At 40.8% G+C, this 16,403-nt stretch overlaps 2 protein-coding genes and 1 pseudogene across 2 annotated transcripts; 2 read left to right on the top strand and 1 right to left on the bottom strand.

Annotated features, from left to right (window-relative positions):
- Positions 1–1,090: 1,090 nt before the first annotated feature.
- On the bottom strand, positions 1,091–2,518 carry LOC109202972 (tropomyosin-like). Its single transcript, XM_019361982.2, has one exon. It carries the CDS (start codon positions 2,384–2,386, stop codon positions 1,091–1,093), a length of 1,296 nt encoding a protein of 431 aa, XP_019217527.1. The 5' UTR covers positions 2,387–2,518.
- Positions 2,519–2,797: 279 nt separating this feature from the next.
- Positions 2,798–4,831, top strand: LOC109202974 (ATP-dependent RNA helicase DDX54-like). The gene is made up of 6 exons (XM_025909208.1): positions 2,798–2,863; positions 3,391–3,539; positions 3,630–3,743; positions 3,834–3,944; positions 4,060–4,151; positions 4,265–4,831. Exons 1-6 carry the CDS (start codon positions 2,813–2,815, stop codon positions 4,381–4,383), a joined length of 636 nt encoding a protein of 211 aa, XP_025764993.1. The 5' UTR covers positions 2,798–2,812; the 3' UTR covers positions 4,384–4,831.
- Positions 4,832–8,173: 3,342 nt separating this feature from the next.
- LOC102080413 (ATP-dependent RNA helicase DDX54-like) lies at positions 8,174–15,625 on the top strand (annotated as a pseudogene).
- Positions 15,626–16,403: the final 778 nt, after the last annotated feature.

The following is a 16,403-nucleotide window of genomic DNA, read 5'->3' as shown; positions in this document are numbered from 1 at the left end:
AGGCCTCATCTACCCATCACTATTCTCAACTCAATAAAGCAAAGAAGGAAAGACACACATGGACCGCCAATGCTGAAAGAAAACAAATTTAAGTTCCTCATTACCTTAAATAACACATAAAATAAAAACCCAAACAGAACCTCACCTCTGCTGCCGCCCCGTGTGGGAGTGAAAAAAGAGTGAGCCAAAAGTGAATGCAGTCCTTATATACTGTGTGACAGGTGAGTGCAATTAAGGACAAGCACCACACCCAATTAAAGGTGAGAGAACTAAACAAGGTGCCCCTGGTGAAGTGAGTGGGTGTGCTGAGATGTGCTAAAAGGTGGGTCTTTTCAACAGCGATCTCCTCCCTTTTGCCCCCATTTTTGATGGTGTGGGTGCAAATGATCAGGCATGACGTTCTCATAATAAATGAGATAAGATACTGCAAATAATTATTACTGCATTTGTGATTGAAATGAATTGAAAATGTGTATGCAATGATACAGTTTTAAAGATTTGGCCTAAATAATTTCTCGAGTGAATGAGGCTAAACATGATGACCTAATCAGTGACACCGTGTCACCTGTGACACACACACACACACACACACGTACGTATGACTTTGGCGGTTTGAGCTGAAACAATTTCAGTGTTTCAAACCATGTTCCAGGGTTTTTCCTTCACCATTTATGAGGTTTCAAGAAGAAAATAAGCAACAGATATGAATGTTTTTGAAAAATTCTGTAAAGATTAGACGAAAAATACTCAAAAGATAAATTCAATTGGTTTATTATAAACAAGCAAGTCAAAAAAAGTTAAACAAGTAAATAATGAAACAAGGTAAAATGAAGTAAGAACAAAAATGTTAAACAAGTAAATAATGAAACAAGGTAAAATGAAGTAAGAACAAAAATGTTAAACAAGTAACTAATGAAACAAGGTAAAATGAAGTAAGAACAAAAATGTTGAACAAGTAACTAATGAAACAAGGTAAAAGAGAGAAAACCCCAACAATCCCCTCTGAGCAAGCACTAGGCGACAGTGGGGAGGAAAAACTGCCTTTAAACGGGCAGAAACCTCCGGCAGAACCAGGCTCAGGAGGGGACAGTCAACTGCCGGGACTGGTTGGGGGAAGGACAGAGGTGGAGCAAGACGAGGCTACATCAGGTGAAGCAGTAGAGTCCCTCCTCCAGGGCAAGCGGAAGCATTTTTTCTTCTTTTTCATGGACTTTTCCACAAGCGCCTTTTTCTCCAGGATGAGGATTCTCAACTGATCGATTGTTTCTGCATTTTGCTTGTCAAGTTTCTTGCATGTTTGCTCCACCTCTTCTAATGTTGCTTGTTTTTCTTCAAGCTTTTCTTTGAGTTCTTTGGATGTTGCCTCCTGCATTAGCTTGTCCTTGTGCATGTCTGCATTTCTCTCTTGTACTTCTTTGTACATGTCTTCTAACTCCTCATTTCTTCTGTGGATGTCTTGGAGAGTACGCTGCAGGTCGTCATGTATTTTGTCTTGGTGTTGCTTTTGCGCCTGCATTTCAGTGTGTTTGCGCTTCAAGTTGTTGTATTCCAACAATATCCCCTTAGTGAGCTCTGAGTTGTTTCTCGCCATGTGATCGATCCTTTTCTGCATCTGTGAGCATCTTTTGTCCAGTTTTTCCTTTTCCCCTTCTAGTTCACCTGTTTTGTCTTTCAGTTCATTACAAAACTGTTGCAGTTTTAGATTTTTACCCTCAAAGTCTTTGACAATACGTTTCTCTTCTTTCAATGTTTCTTGCTGTTGCACTTTCTCTTGAAGAAGGACTTTATTTTGGCACAGTGCTTCATCCAACTTTTCTTTCAGCATTCTGTATTTTTCCTCCGTGACTTTGAGTTTGTGCTGCAAGTCTCTTTGCTTTGTCTCCTGTTCTTCCGTCTGTTGGAGGATTTCTTTATTTTTTTTCACAGCTTCATCGAACTTTGTTTGGAGCAGCTGATTCATTTGGTCCATATATTGGAGATCCCATTCTGTCTTCTCAACAGTAGCTTTGCTGTCTTGAAGCTGGTTGGACATCTCCTTTAGTTCCGCCGTCTTCTGCTTGTTTTCTTTAATCAGGAAGACGATCTGCTCTCGGGCTTGTCCAAACCTGATTCCCCAGCCCTCATTAATAATTTCTATGTTGGGCTGGCGTTGTTGTCTTTCCTCCAGGTTTTTATTTTGCGCTTCCATCTGTCTACACTTCTCCTCCAGTTGAAGTTTCTCTTCTTCAGTTTTTTGAATTTTATTCTGGAGGTGGTAGTTTTCCTTCCTACTGTCATGTAATGCCCTTTGGATGGATAAGAGGTCATTTGGGGAAATTGGCCGGCCACGCCAGGAAGGAGAAGCGGCGTGTTCATTTTGTTTTGGTTGGTGTCTTGTTGGATACATGTTGAAGGTTGAACACGACGACTCTGAAAAGCTTTCCAAAACTTTCTGTGGTGAACGTTTGAAGGCTGCAAACACAAATGCTGCGAAGAAACGAACTAAGAATAGCTGTGTCTCACCCCTATTTATGGAAAAAACTTCAAAGGATTAAAGGTTCTTAAGGCGACCTTGTGACATCATCACTCCGTGAGCCAGTGAGATTGTCATGTGAAATTTTGGAATGGGGATATTTTTTTTTTAAACTGTTTTCAAATTTAACTTAATATTTGACTGTTTCTTAAATGACCTGTTTAGCTGATTAAGAAATTAATTGCCACGAACATACCTAATGTTATATAACAGACAACAGAAAAACAGACATTTTTCTGTTTTATTTAATTTTTTTAAAATTATCCTACTTTTTATAAGAGGGAACATTGTTTAAAGAATATGTATTTAATTAAAAAACTCTCTATTCATCTAAAGGGTATAACAAAAAAGGTGAGCTTCCTGCTCGAGAATGAAATGACCAAAATAAATGGAGTATTTCTCTGCAATTACAAACTCTGTGTAAACAATCTTGGTTTCAAAATAAAGCTTATGCTTGTGAGATGTCATCAGAGGTGTAAATATTACTGCAGATGTTACTATGTCAAAGTCTCACAATTGTCTTATGTTTATTTATATAGGCAAGACCTACTTTTCACTTTTTTGCTTTGCTTTATGTTCTTAAGTGTATTAGTTCGCCAGCAGCAAGAACATGTACTAGTGTCAATAATAATAGTACGGTGGATTAGAAACCTGCTCACAAGTTGAATAAACACCCAGGATTGTTTCATCATTTTCATTCAAAACCAATATTTGAGTCAAAAAGAGAAAGTTGTTTGTGCTGTCTGATGGAGATGAAGCAAAATAAAATGCAGTTTTGATGTAGCTGATGATGTATACAAACTAGAAGAGGAAGATAGTAGGATCTCTGTATCATGTTTTGTCACTTTGTACCATGTAAATCTTTCCATTTCCACCAGGGGGTGTTTTCAGAGGTGGTAGGTGGTAAAAGAAGAGGTCAGCAGGAAGATGGTGACGAACGACCAAAGACCAAGATAAAAAGGCAGTCAGGCAAAGATGAAGAGTATTATATCCCTTACAGACCTAAAGACTTTGACTCTGAGAGAGGGTGAGGCATTAAACTGTTGCATCTGTTTCTTTAAAAAATGTGAATGGCTTTGTGTTTTATGCTGTTTTGTCCTGTGTTACGCGTCGACAGGTCGAGTCTCGGTGGAGAGGGCAGTGCTTTTGAACAGCAGGCCTCTTCAGATGTCCTTGATCTCATGGGAGATGAAGGCGATCGCCTTAACCAGCAGAAAAAAATGATGAAATGGTACAAATTTCCCTATGTTTGACTCAATATCCATAAAATGGTCATTTAAAACTATAATTTAAAGTCTTTTTTCCCCCCTTGTTTTATTAGGGACCGTAAGAAGAAGCGTTTTGTGAGAGAAACGGGAAAAGAAGACCAGAAGAAGAAGATCAAAACAGACAGCGGTCAGGTTATCAGTAACAAGAAGAACAGGAAGAACTTGTATCCTTCCAACAAAAAGCTTCTCTGTGTGCTGCTCTTAATGACCCTCTTCTCTACTCCTATGACAATGTTAAGCTGTATTGTGAAGATGTTGTATCACTTGACAACATGTCAGTTATGAGGAGTGGAAGAAAAAATACAAGATTGATGATAAAGGATCTGGATCAGACGGAGAAACAGGCGGAGGAGGCAGGAAGCCAGCAAGAGGTAGGACGGCATCAAAATGAATAGCACAAACACGTCTGCCTGTTAAATATAGACCATCAGCCACCATGTTTTAACTCAAGTCTAAAAGTAAATACTTAACGTCACTCTTCCAGCCTTGCAAGCTATAACCTCCAACCTCTTTGTTGTGTCGTGCCTCTCCCACGTCGTGGCCATGGCCGACGAGGTCCAAACGTACAGCGCTCCGGTGACCACAAAGCACGCTCGGAGCTGAAAACAAAGGATCAGAAAAAGCAGAAGCACCAGTTCCTGCAGGGCGGGGGGATGAGCAAGCTCCGCTCCAAGAACAAAAAGTGGCTCGGAGAAGTGAAAAAGTCAGGTTTTGGAAGGGGTGGCCATAAGAAAGGCAAGCTGAGGAAGAAGCTGTGAGGAGGACAGAGGGTTGATGGTGTGGAGGACATCACGAGGAAGTAAGCGTCAGAATCACCTGAGAACATCACCAAAGGTTTTCCTGGCGCTTTGTGTGACTGTAGATTAAGGAGAAAATGATTTGTGCATCTTTACACTGCAGAAATGCACGTCACTTCTTCCTTGATGGCCTGCTGAACTCTGCGTTTGCCACAGAGTTATGTTTAATTATGATCCACTAACCTGGATTTACTACTTGTAAGCATGCTGGCGGTCTAATAAAAGTGTTTTGGAGTACTGAAATATGTCTTATCAAATTGGGAAAATACAGATATTAGGTTCTTAATTTCAAGATTCAAAATTCAAACTGTTTCTTGTCCTGTGTCCAAAGAACAAAAAGGCATTTCTCTGTGCAATGAAATTCTTTCTTTGCTGTCCACACACAGATGCTGATTAATATATACAATAGAAATACAACATATAAAATACAAATAGTACAAATAAATAAATGAAGACAAAAAGAAGACAAAATATTGAAGTGTGAAACAGAGATGTGTGTAAAAGAGTAATGAGCTTAATATGCAGGATGACCTGATGTGCAAAAGTTATTATTACTGTTCAAAAATAGGTCAGCTGTCCATGAGCCTGATAGCAGTGGGGAAGAAGGAGTTGTTGAGTCTGGATGTTCTGGATTTCACACTTCTGAACCTTCGTCTCGAGGGCAGAAGTGTGAACAGTCCGTGTTGGGTGTGTGTGGGGTCTTTGAGGATGGAGGCAGCTCTCCTCTGGACTTGACCAGCTGTGTGGTGTTCGGTGTCCAGGTGAGGTCTTCAGAGATGTAGACGTCCAGGTATCTAAAGCTGCTCACCCTCTCCACTTCAAGCCCCGGATAAACAGCGGTTGGTGAGGCCTCCTCTTCATCCTCGTGTCCACTATTATCTCCTTTGTCTTATCAGTGTTGAGGGTGAGGTTGTTGTCCTCACACCATGACACCAGTCCGGCCACCTCTCTCCTGTAAGCTGCTTCTTCCCCTCCAGTGATGCAACCAATCACTGCAGCGTCGTTCGCGAACTTCAAAATGATGTTATCTTTGTTGGAGGTGACACAGTCGTGGGTGTACAGGGTGTAGAGGATGGGACTGAGGACGCAACCTTGTGGAACGCCAGCGTTTGTAATAATGCTGGCTGAAGTCCTGTTGCCGATCCTGACGGACTGGGGCCTGCCAGTCAAAAAGTCCAGTAGCCAGCCACAGAGTGTTGCCAGCTTGTGAGTGAGTTTGTAAGGGATGACTGTATTGAAGGTGGAGCTGTAATCAACAAAAAGTACTTCGATGTATAAGTCTTTGTTTTCCAGATGGGAGAGGGAATAGTGAAGGGCAGCAGCAATGGCGTCTGATGTGTAATTTGGAGTACTTAGTTAGGTGCTGTATAAAAACCACATTAAATTCTGTAAACATGTCCTATTCACAATTATTTATCATTACCGCTGTCCAAGTGGTCTCATTTCAAAGTTCAAAGCGAGCATCGGAACGGGCAAGAAAGGCGACTTTTAATTGACTTTAAATGTGTTGTGGTTTTTGATATCAGATGGGCTGGGTTGAGAAACTGGCTTAGAACTCCTCTTGCCTTCAGCATGGCCATGCCCCTCTGACTTCTGGCATCAACAAGGCATTTTTACCCAGGGAAATGTTTATTTCGCTTTTCTGTTTGGACTATTCTCTGTAAATTCCTGAGAAAATCTGAGAAGATCAGGAGTGTCTGAAAAAGGTAAAACAGCCCATCTGTCACCAACAGCAATGCTGCCTTCAAAGTCACTTAAATCACTTTTTTTTTTTTCTGACGTGTGATTGGCTGATTAGATATTTGCATTAACAAGTAGCTGAATAGGTTAGTGGATACTGAGTCTGTACTGTGTTATTGTATATTGTTTTTTCAGTCATTGCTCTGGTATAGAAGTTTTTTTTTTCTTCAAGTAATTTATTAATTTTAACATCTCTGCTTATGTAAAGTGCAGACCTAATAGTAAACATCATTTACATGTCCAGTTTTAAAATATTTTTAATCTTGTCTGGTAAAGTTTTCTTTTTTGTGTCAGTCACTTAGAATAGAATGCCTCTATTGTCATTATACGGTTGTACAATGAAATACAGAACATCTCCTACTCAGTGCAAACATGCTGGGGCGGGGCAGCACTATATACATATGGACAGTATTAACAGAGGGAAAAATATATATATATATAAAATGTACAAATATACAAGCCGGTTTTAAAAAAGTAATATGTAATAATAAATAGTGTTGTGTATGTACAGTTGGGTTATTGCACATAGAATTTGGTATTGCACAGTGGTGGTTCATAGAGGAAATGGGAAGAAAACAAATTGGGGTGGGGGGGGCTGTGTTATCGGTGCATGTGTGAGTTCAGGGTGGTTATGGCTTCAGGGAAGAAACTGTTTTTGAGCCTGTGGGCTTTTGTGCTGATGCACCTGTAGCGCTTCCCTGAGGGAAGTGGAAACCAGAGTGGGAGCTGTCCTTGATGATGTTTGCTGCTCTACTGAGGCAGTGGGAGGAATAAATGTCCATCAGGGAGGGGAGAGGGCAGCCGATGATTTTTTGTGCTGTCTTGACCACACTCTGAAGCCTCGCTCTATCCGCAGTGCAGCTGCCGTACCATACTGTGATGCAGTAGGTTAGCAGGCTCTCAATGGACGAGCGGGAGAAGGTCAGCAGCAGGTTGGAGTTCAGCTTGTACTTCCTGAGGACTCTCAGGAAGTGCAGCCTCTGTTGGGCCTTCTTGACGACCGCTGAGATGTTGTCTGTCCAGGAGATGTCAGCAGAGATGAGGACACCAAGGAACCGGAAGGTGTGGACCCTCTCCACACACTCCCCGTTGATGTAAAGGGGGGCTAAGTCAGTGCTGTGTCTCCTGAAGTCGATAATGAGCTCTTTGGTTTTCTTAGTGTTCAGTGCCAGGTTGTTTTCTGAACACCAGGCTGCCAGCTTCAGGACTTCCTCTCTGTAGTCTGCCTCGTCTCCCTTTGAGATGAGTCCGACTACCGTGGTGTCATCAGCAAACTTGATGATGAGATTGTTGTTGTGGGTCAAACTGCAGTCGTGGGTGTAGAGAGAATACAGGAGGGGGCTCAGCACACAGCCCTGTGGGGAGCCGGTGCTCAGTGTGCGAGTGGAGGAGAGATGAGGGCCGAGTCTTACAGTCTGGGGCCGGTTTGTGAGAAAGTCCTTTATCCAGGCACATGTGAGAGGAGGGAGGCCAAGAGTGACCAGTTTGGTGATGAGGATGTCCGGGATGATTGTATTAAAGGCTGAGCTGTAGTCCACGAAGAGCATTCGGACGTAGCTCTGCCGCTGCTCTAGGTGACTCAGCACAGCGTGGAGGGCTGTGGCCATGGCGTCTTCTGTGGATCTGTTTGCGCGGTATGCAAACTGGTGGGGGTCGAATTCTGGGGGAGGTAATCCTTGATATGCTGAAGGACTAGTCTCTCAAAGCATTTCATGATTACCGGCGTGAGGGCCACAGGGCGGTAATCATTCAGGCTGGTGATGGGAGACTTCTTCGGCACTGGGATGATTGTGGCTGATTTTAGACAGGATGGGATGGCTGCCTGATCCAGTGAGAAGTTGAAGAGTCTGGTGAAGATGAGGGTGAGCTGGTGGGCACATGCTCTTAGTACCTTGCCAGGTACTAAGGGAAGGAAAGGACATTTAGGGAAGGAAAGTTTGAAGAAAGGAAATTTGACATGTATGTTCAAAAATAACTGTGACATTGACGACCTTTATTATAACTGTATTGGGCATGTTCACTTAACCAACAAAAATAACAAACCAACAAAATAAGAAATATAATTCCTGTTTAATAAAAAGCCACAATGACCAAGTCATCAGTTACTTTATATGCCTATAATATCCACATTTATTTTTATTCATAAAATTGGAAATTACTAGATAAATTTACAAAAGAAATTAAATGTAGTTCAATTCAGCTTTATGCATATGGGGCCAAATCACAACAGCAGTATTAGATAAAATTTTAATTTGGTCCATCTGGATGTGATTATAATGCTCCTGTTGTTTCGGGATGATATGCATACATACCATTTATTGATTGCTGCTGGTTCCTGGCTCATGAAGACTTGAGGCTTACAGTTGTCTGTGTGAATGCAGCTGAAGATGAAAAACAATTGATTGGTGCAAACACAACACATGGAGATGGAGCACTGTCATAATTCCCAGTAGTGGGCTCTTTATATCACACAGGTTCATAAAACGCATCAACTTATCTTTCTGTGGGTAAAGTAAGCAGATCTTTGTGTTTAATGTACTTTTTATAACAGAGGCCCAAACTGAACCTGGTACTCATGTTGTGATTTAAATCCTGAATGCATTTTAATTTGTTAGTATCACTTTAAGCCTCAGTTACTTGTTAAAAGAGAGAGAGAGAGAAAATAAGGCTACATATAATTTACCAACTAAAGCAGTGCATACAATATAAAATCTAGCTAAACCAATAACTCAAATAAAATGCATTATATTTCTACAGTGAATGTAGCATGTAGAAACGTGATTATGCAATATGAAGAAAATATAAGCGATTGTCCATTAACCTTATTTTTTACATGCACACACATCTACAAATATTTATTTGGGCTTTGGAACATGATCATATTCTACAAAATGAACCATAGATGTATTTACAGATATTATTATTCATTGTATCTGTATATTTACATGTACATGTACGATAAGCATGTACATCCTGTGGAATTTATCTTGTCCATTGAACTCACTATCAGCACATGATAGATATAACGGGGCATAAAAGCCATTCATGCACTTACATGCAAAAAGGGACTTTTAGAATGAAATAAGATCTTTATTTTTGTTTTAAAAGCACCATTAAAATGAAGTTTACAAAAGTGTTTCACTGGGCAAACTTAATCAATGTGGCTTTGCTTTATTTATTACAACCTCGGTACAGGATTATTGCATCTACTCTACATGCTAACTTATGTTAATTCAGCTTCTGTGTCAGTGTCTTGGTCTTTCTACTTGGTGCTCTGTCTTCAGACACTTGCTATTCAAACCTTTTGTACTCTTCTCCCAGAAATGTTGAATGATTTAAATGTAAAACCCAAAGCAAAAGTCCTTACAGTCACCTGGATGTTTCCATGGCTTTGAGCATGTTTTCATTTCTTCTAACTTCCATCAGCTGTCATTCTTCCACCTGCGTGTGGATGACAAGCCGGCTCTGCTGCTCCACCTCCTGAGGAACGTAGTGAAGCCTCAGGAACAGACAGTGGTCTTTGCTGCCACCAAACACCACGTGGAGTACCTAAAGGAGGTAAGATAACAGTGTAGTTATAACAGTGATAACACTGATGTTGCTGCTCGTGGTATAGACATCCCTCTGTTGGATAATGTCATCAATTACAACTTCCCCTCCAAGGCCAAACTCTTCTTGCACAGAGTTGGTGAGCAGCTGTATGCAGAACGAACAAAGTGATTCAGCCTGTTCAATTTGAAATGATTAGGCCAGCATTACGAGTATCTTTCCCCGTCTTTTCCCACCAGGGCGTGTGGGACGAGCGGGCCGAAGTGGCACAGCCTATAGTCTGATTTGTCCTGATGAAATGCCTTATGTCTATGACCTCCACCTCTTCCTAGGGCGACCAGTTCAGTTTGCTTCACCTGAACACACACAAGGTAGACTCTACTGCATGCCTGTCAGATGAACAGTTTAACTGATGTGCTACACATTTGAGGTTGCTAATAAACTTTATTTAGTGCTCTTTTTATCTGTCACTGTACTGAAATGTCTGCATTTCTTTTCGTACTCCAGATTCAGAAGGTGTGTTTGGTCGAGTCCCTCAGAGGACCTTGGATGATGAAAGTGCTCATGTGATCACGTCTCATGAAAACTCGCTGGACCTGCAAAATCTGCTCCGTGTCTCAGAGAACGCCTACAAGCAGTACCTCAAGGAGTCGCGGTCAAACCCCTCGCCGGAGTCCATCAGACGGGTTAAAAACGTAGTAAAACACCAGCCAGTGAGGTGATGCGGGCCAAACGCTCTAAAGACACTCGGCTAGTGGACAAATTCAGCAAGCAGAGAGAGGACCGAGCTGCAGAAAGCAGGCTGCAGCAGCCAATCAACCCCACCACTACTGCTGACTGTGACATCACAGAAAAGGAGGAGAGTGATCTAAATGTAAGCATGGGTGAAGTATTGTTTCTTTCTTTCCTCCCTGGATCGTTGTAGTTGCAGGTTCAGATCAGTTTCATAAAGGATTAAGCACACACATTGAACTCCAGGAAATCATAAATCAAAATATGGATATTACCTGTCCACAGATTCATGGTGACGTAACTGCTCTTTTAACTGTTTGGTGACTTCGATTTGTTTTGTGATTGTAGAAATGGTTTACATGAGCTTTTAGCTGAGATTCAGAGGTTTCTGCAGCACTTATATTTCTGACCTCTTGTTATAACCGATTAAATGCGATCTCCTCCCTTTTGCCCCCATTTTTGATGGTGTGGGTGCAAATGATCAGGCATGACGTTCTCATAATAAATGAGATAAGATACTGCAAATAATTATTTCTGCATTTGTGCGATGAATTGAAAATGTGTATGCAATGATACAGTTTTAAAGATTTGGCCTAAATAATTTCTCGAGTGAATGAGCCTAAACATGATGACCTAATCAGTGACACCGTGTCACCTGTGACACACACACACACACACACACACACACACACACACACACACGTATGACTTTGGCGGTTTGAGCTGAAACAATTTAAGTGTTTCAAACCATGTTCCAGGGTTTTTCTTTCACCATTTATGAGGTTTCAAGAAGAAAATAAGCGACAGATATGAATGTTTTTGAAAAATTCTGTAAAGATTAGACGAAAAATACTCAAAAGATAAATTCAATTGGTTTATTATAAACAAGCAAGTCAAAAAAAAGTTAAACAAGTAAATAATGAAACAAGGTAAAATGAAGTAAGAACAAAAAGTTAAACAAGTAAATAATGAAACAAGGTAAAATGAAGTAAGAACAAAAAGTTAAACAAGTAAATAATGAAACAAGGTAAAATGAAGTAAGAACAAAAAAGTTAAACAAGTAAATAATGAAACAAGGTAAAATGAAGTAAGAACAAAAAAGTTAAACAAGTAAATAATGAAACAAGGTAAAATGAAGTAAGAACAAAAATGTTAAACTAGTAAATAATGAAACAAGGTAAAAGAGAGAAAACCCCAACAATCCCCTCTGAGCAAGCACTAGGCGACAGTGGGGAGGAAAAACTGCCTTTAAACGGGCAGAAACCTCCGGCAGAACCAGGCTCAGGAGGGGACAGTCAACTGCCGGGACTGGTTGGGGGGAAGGACAGAGGTGGAGCAAGACGAGGCTACATCAGGTGAAGCAGTAGAGTCCCTCCTCCAGGGCAAGCGGAAGCATTTTTTCTTCTTTTTCATGGACTTTTCCACAAGCGCCTTTTTCTCCAGGATGAGGATTCTCAACTGATCGATTGTTTCTGCATTTTGCTTGTCAAGTTTCTTGCATGTTTGCTCCACCTCTTCTAATGTTGCTTGTTTTTCTTCAAGCTTTTCTTTGAGTTCTTTGGATGTTGCCTCCTGCATTAGCTTGTCCTTGTGCATGTCTGCATTTCTCTCTTGTACTTCTTTGTACATGTCTTCTAACTCCTCATTTCTTCTGTGGATGTCTTGGAGAGTACGCTGCAGGTCGTCATGTATTTTGTCTTGGTGTTGCTTTTGCGCCTGCATTTCAGTGTGTTTGCGCTTCAAGTTGTTGTATTCCAACAATATCCCCTTAGTGAGCTCTGAGTTGTTTCTCGCCATGTGCTCGATCCTTTTCTGCATCTGTGAGCATCTTTTGTCCAGTTTTTCCTTTTCCCCTTCTAGTTCACCTGTTTTGTCTTTCAGTTCATTACAAAACTGTTGCAGTTTTAGATTTTTATCCTCAAAGTCTTTGACAATACGTTTCTCTTCTTTCAATGTTTCTTGCTGTTGCACTTTCTCTTGAAGAAGGACTTTATTTTGGCACAGTGCTTCATCCAACTTTTCTTTCAGCATTCTGTATTTTTCCTCCGTGACTTTGAGTTTGTGCTGCAAGTCTCTTTGCTTTGTCTCCTGTTCTTCCGTCTGTTGGAGGATTTCTTTATTTTTTTTCACAGCTTCATCGAACTTTGTTTGGAGCAGCTGATTCATTTGGTCCATATATTGGAGATCCCATTCTGTCTTCTCAACAGTAGCTTTGCTGTCTTGAAGCTGGTTGGACATCTCCTTTAGTTCCGCCGTCTTCTGCTTGTTTTCTTTAATCAGGAAGACGATCTGCTCTCGGGCTTGTCCAAACCTGATTCCCCAGCCCTCATTAATAATTTCTATGTTGGGCTGGCGTTGTTGTCTTTCCTCCAGGTTTTTATTTTGCGCTTCCATCTGTCTACACTTCTCCTCCAGTTGAAGTTTCTCTTCTTCAGTTTTTTGAATTTTATTCTGGAGGTGGTAGTTTTCCTTCCTACTGTCATGTAATGCCCTTTGGATGGATAAGAGGTCATTTGGGGAAATTGGCCGGCCACGCCAGGAAGGAGAAGCGGCGTGTTCATTTTGTTTTGGTTGGTGTCTTGTTGGATACATGTTGAAGGTTGTACACGACGACTCTGAAAAGCTTTCCAAAACTTTCTGTGGTGAACGTTTGAAGGCTGCAAACACAAATGCTGCGAAGAAACGAACTAAGAATAGCTGTGTCTCACCCCTATTTATGGAAAAAACTTCAAAGGATTAAAGGTTCTTAAGGCGACCTTGTGACATCATCACTCCGTGAGCCAATGAGATTGTCGTGTGAAATTTTGGAATGGGGATATTTTTTTTTAAACTGTTTTCAAATTTAATTTAATATTTGACTGTTTCTTAAATGACCTGTTTAGCTGATTAAGAAATTAATTGCCACGAACATACCTAATGTTATATAACAGACAACAGAAAAACAGACATTTTTCTGTTTTATTTAATTTTTTTAAAATTATCCTACTTTTTATAAGAGGGAACATTATTTAAAGAATATGTATTTAATTAAAAAACTCTCTATTCATCTAAAGGGTATAACAAAAAAGGTGAGCTTCCTGCTCGAGAATGAAATGACCAAAATAAATGGAGTATTTCTCTGCAATTACAAACTCTGTGTAAACAATCTTGGTTTCAAAATAAAGCTTATGCTTGTGAGATGTCATCAGAGGTGTAAATATTACTGCAGATGTTACTATGTCAAAGTCTCACAATTGTCTTATGTTTATTTATATAGGCAAGACCTACTTTTCACTTTTTTGCTTTGCTTTATGTTCTTAAGTGTATTAGTTCGCCAGCAGCAAGAACATGTACTAGTGTCAATAATAATAGTACGGTGGATTAGAAACCTGCTCACAAGTTGAATAAACACCCAGGATTGTTTCATCATTTTCATTCAAAACCAATATTTGAGTCAAAAAGAGAAAGTTGTTTGTGCTGTCTGATGGAGATGAAGCAAAATAAAATGCAGTTTTGATGTAGCTGATGATGTATACAAACTAGAAGAGGAAGATAGTAGGATCTCTGTATCATGTTTTGTCACTTTGTACCATGTAAATCTTTCCATTTCCACCAGGGGGTGTTTTCAGAGGTGGTAGGTGGTAAAAGAAGAGGTCAGCAGGAAGATGGTGACGAACGACCAAAGACCAAGATAAAAAGGCAGTCAGGCAAAGATGAAGAGTATTATATCCCTTACAGACCTAAAGACTTTGACTCTGAGAGAGGGTGAGGCATTAAACTGTTGCATCTGTTTCTTTAAAAAATGTGAATGGCTTTGTGTTTTATGCTGTTTTGTCCTGTGTTACGCGTCGACAGGTTGAGTCTCGGTGGAGAGGGCAGTGCTTTTGAACAGCAGGCCTCTTCAGCTGTCCTTGATCTCATGGGAGATGAAGGCGATCGCCTTAACCAGCAGAAAAAAATGATGAAATGGTACAAATTTCCCTATGTTTGACTCAATATCCATAAAATGGTCATTTAAAACTATAATTTAAAGTCTTTTTTCCCCCCTTGTTTTATTAGGGACCGTAAGAAGAAGCGTTTTGTGAGAGAAACGGGAAAAGAAGACCAGAAGAAGAAGATCAAAACAGACAGCGGTCAGGTTATCAGTAACAAGAAGAACAGGAAGAACTTGTATCCTTCCAACAAAAAGCTTCTCTGTGTGCTGCTCTTAATGACCCTCTTCTCTACTCCTATGTCAATGTTAAGCTGTATTGTGAAGATGTTGTATCACTTGACAACATGTCAGTTATGAGGAGTGGAAGAAAAAATACAAGATTGATGATAAAGGATCTGGATCAGACGGAGAAACAGGCGGAGGAGGCAGGAAGCCAGCAAGAGGTAGGACGGCATCAAAATGAATAGCACAAACACGTCTGCCTGTTAAATATAAACCATCAGCCACCATGTTTTAACTCAAGTCTAAAAGTAAATACTTAACGTCACTCTTCCAGCCTTGCAAGCTATAACCTCCAACCTCTTTGTTGTGTCGTGCCTCTCCCACGTCGTGGCCATGGCCGACGAGGTCCAAACGTACAGCGCTCCGGTGACCACAAAGCACGCTCGGAGCTGAAAACAAAGGATCAGAAAAACCAGAAGCACCAGTTCCTGCAGGGCGGGGGGATGAGCAAGCTCCGCTCCAAGAACAAAAAGTGGCTCGGAGAAGTGAAAAAGTCAGGTTTTGGAAGGGGTGGCCATAAGAAAGGCAAGCTGAGGAAGAAGCTGTGAGGAGGACAGAGGGTTGATGGTGTGGAGGACATCACGAGGAAGTAAGCGTCAGAATCACCTGAGAACATCACCAAAGATTTTCCTGGCGCTTTGTGTGACTGTAGATTAAGGAGAAAATGATTTGTGCATCTTTACACTGCAGAAATGCACGTCACTTCTTCCTTGATGGCCTGCTGAACTCTGCGTTTGCCACAGAGTTATGTTTAATTATGATCCACTAACCTGGATTTACTACTTGTAAGCATGCTGGCGGTCTAATAAAAGTGTTTTGGAGTACTGAAATATGTCTTATCAAATTGGGAAAATACAGATATTAGGTTCTTAATTTCAAGATTCAAAATTCAAACTGTTTTTTGTCCTGTGTCCAAAGAACAAAAAGACATTTCTCTGTGCAATGAAATTCTTTCTTTGCTGTCCACACACAGATGCTGATTAATATGTACAATAGAAATACAACATATAAAATACAAATAGTACAAATAAATAAATGAAGATAAAAAAGAAGACAAAATATTGAAGTGTGAAACAGAGATGTAACAAAAATGTTAAACTAGTAAATAATGAAACAAGGTAAAATGAAGTAAGAACAAAAATGTTACACAAGTAACTAATGAAACAAGGTAAAAGAGAGAAAACCCCAACAATCCCCTCTGAGCAAGCACTAGGCGACAGTGGGGAGGAAAAACTGCCTTTAAACGGGCAGAAACCTCCGGCAGAACCAGGCTCAGGAGGGGACAGTCAACTGCCGGGACTGGTTGGGGGGAAGGACAGAGGTGGAGCAAGACGAGGCTACATCAGGTGAAGCAGTAGAGTCCCTCCTCCAGGGCAAGCGGAAGCATTTTTTACACACAGAGATGTGTTTAAAAGAGTAATGAGCTTAATATGCAGGATGACCTGATGTGCAAAAGTTATTATTACTGTTCAAAAATAGGTCAGCTGTCCATGAGCCTGATAGCAGTGGGGAAGAAGGAGTTGTTGAGTCTGGATGTTCTGGATTTCACCCTTCTGAACCTTCGTCTCGAGGGCAGAAGTGTGAACAGTCCGTGTTGGGTGTGTGTGGGG

Source organism: Oreochromis niloticus, linkage group LG7 (assembly GCF_001858045.2).
Source record: "Oreochromis niloticus isolate F11D_XX linkage group LG7, O_niloticus_UMD_NMBU, whole genome shotgun sequence".
In the NCBI taxonomy this organism is placed as follows: domain Eukaryota; kingdom Metazoa; phylum Chordata; class Actinopteri; order Cichliformes; family Cichlidae; genus Oreochromis; species Oreochromis niloticus.
The sequence above is the reverse complement of the archived record's forward strand: the minus strand, read 5'-3'. Positions and strand labels throughout refer to the sequence as shown.

Bases quoted from the DNA above. Each gene is read 5' to 3' on its own strand.
- LOC109202972 (XM_019361982.2), bottom strand. From the start codon at position 2,386: ATGTATCCAACAAGACACCAACCAAAACAAAATGAACACGCCGCTTCT.
- LOC109202974 (XM_025909208.1), top strand. From the start codon at position 2,813: ATGTATTTAATTAAAAAACTCTCTATTCATCTAAAGGGTATAACAAAA. The intron at 2,864-3,390 runs GTGAGCTTCCTG...CATTTCCACCAG, and splicing joins TAAAGGGTATAACAAAAAAG to GGGGTGTTTTCAGAGGTGGT. The intron at 3,744-3,833 runs GTACAAATTTCC...TTGTTTTATTAG, and splicing joins CAGAAAAAAATGATGAAATG to GGACCGTAAGAAGAAGCGTT.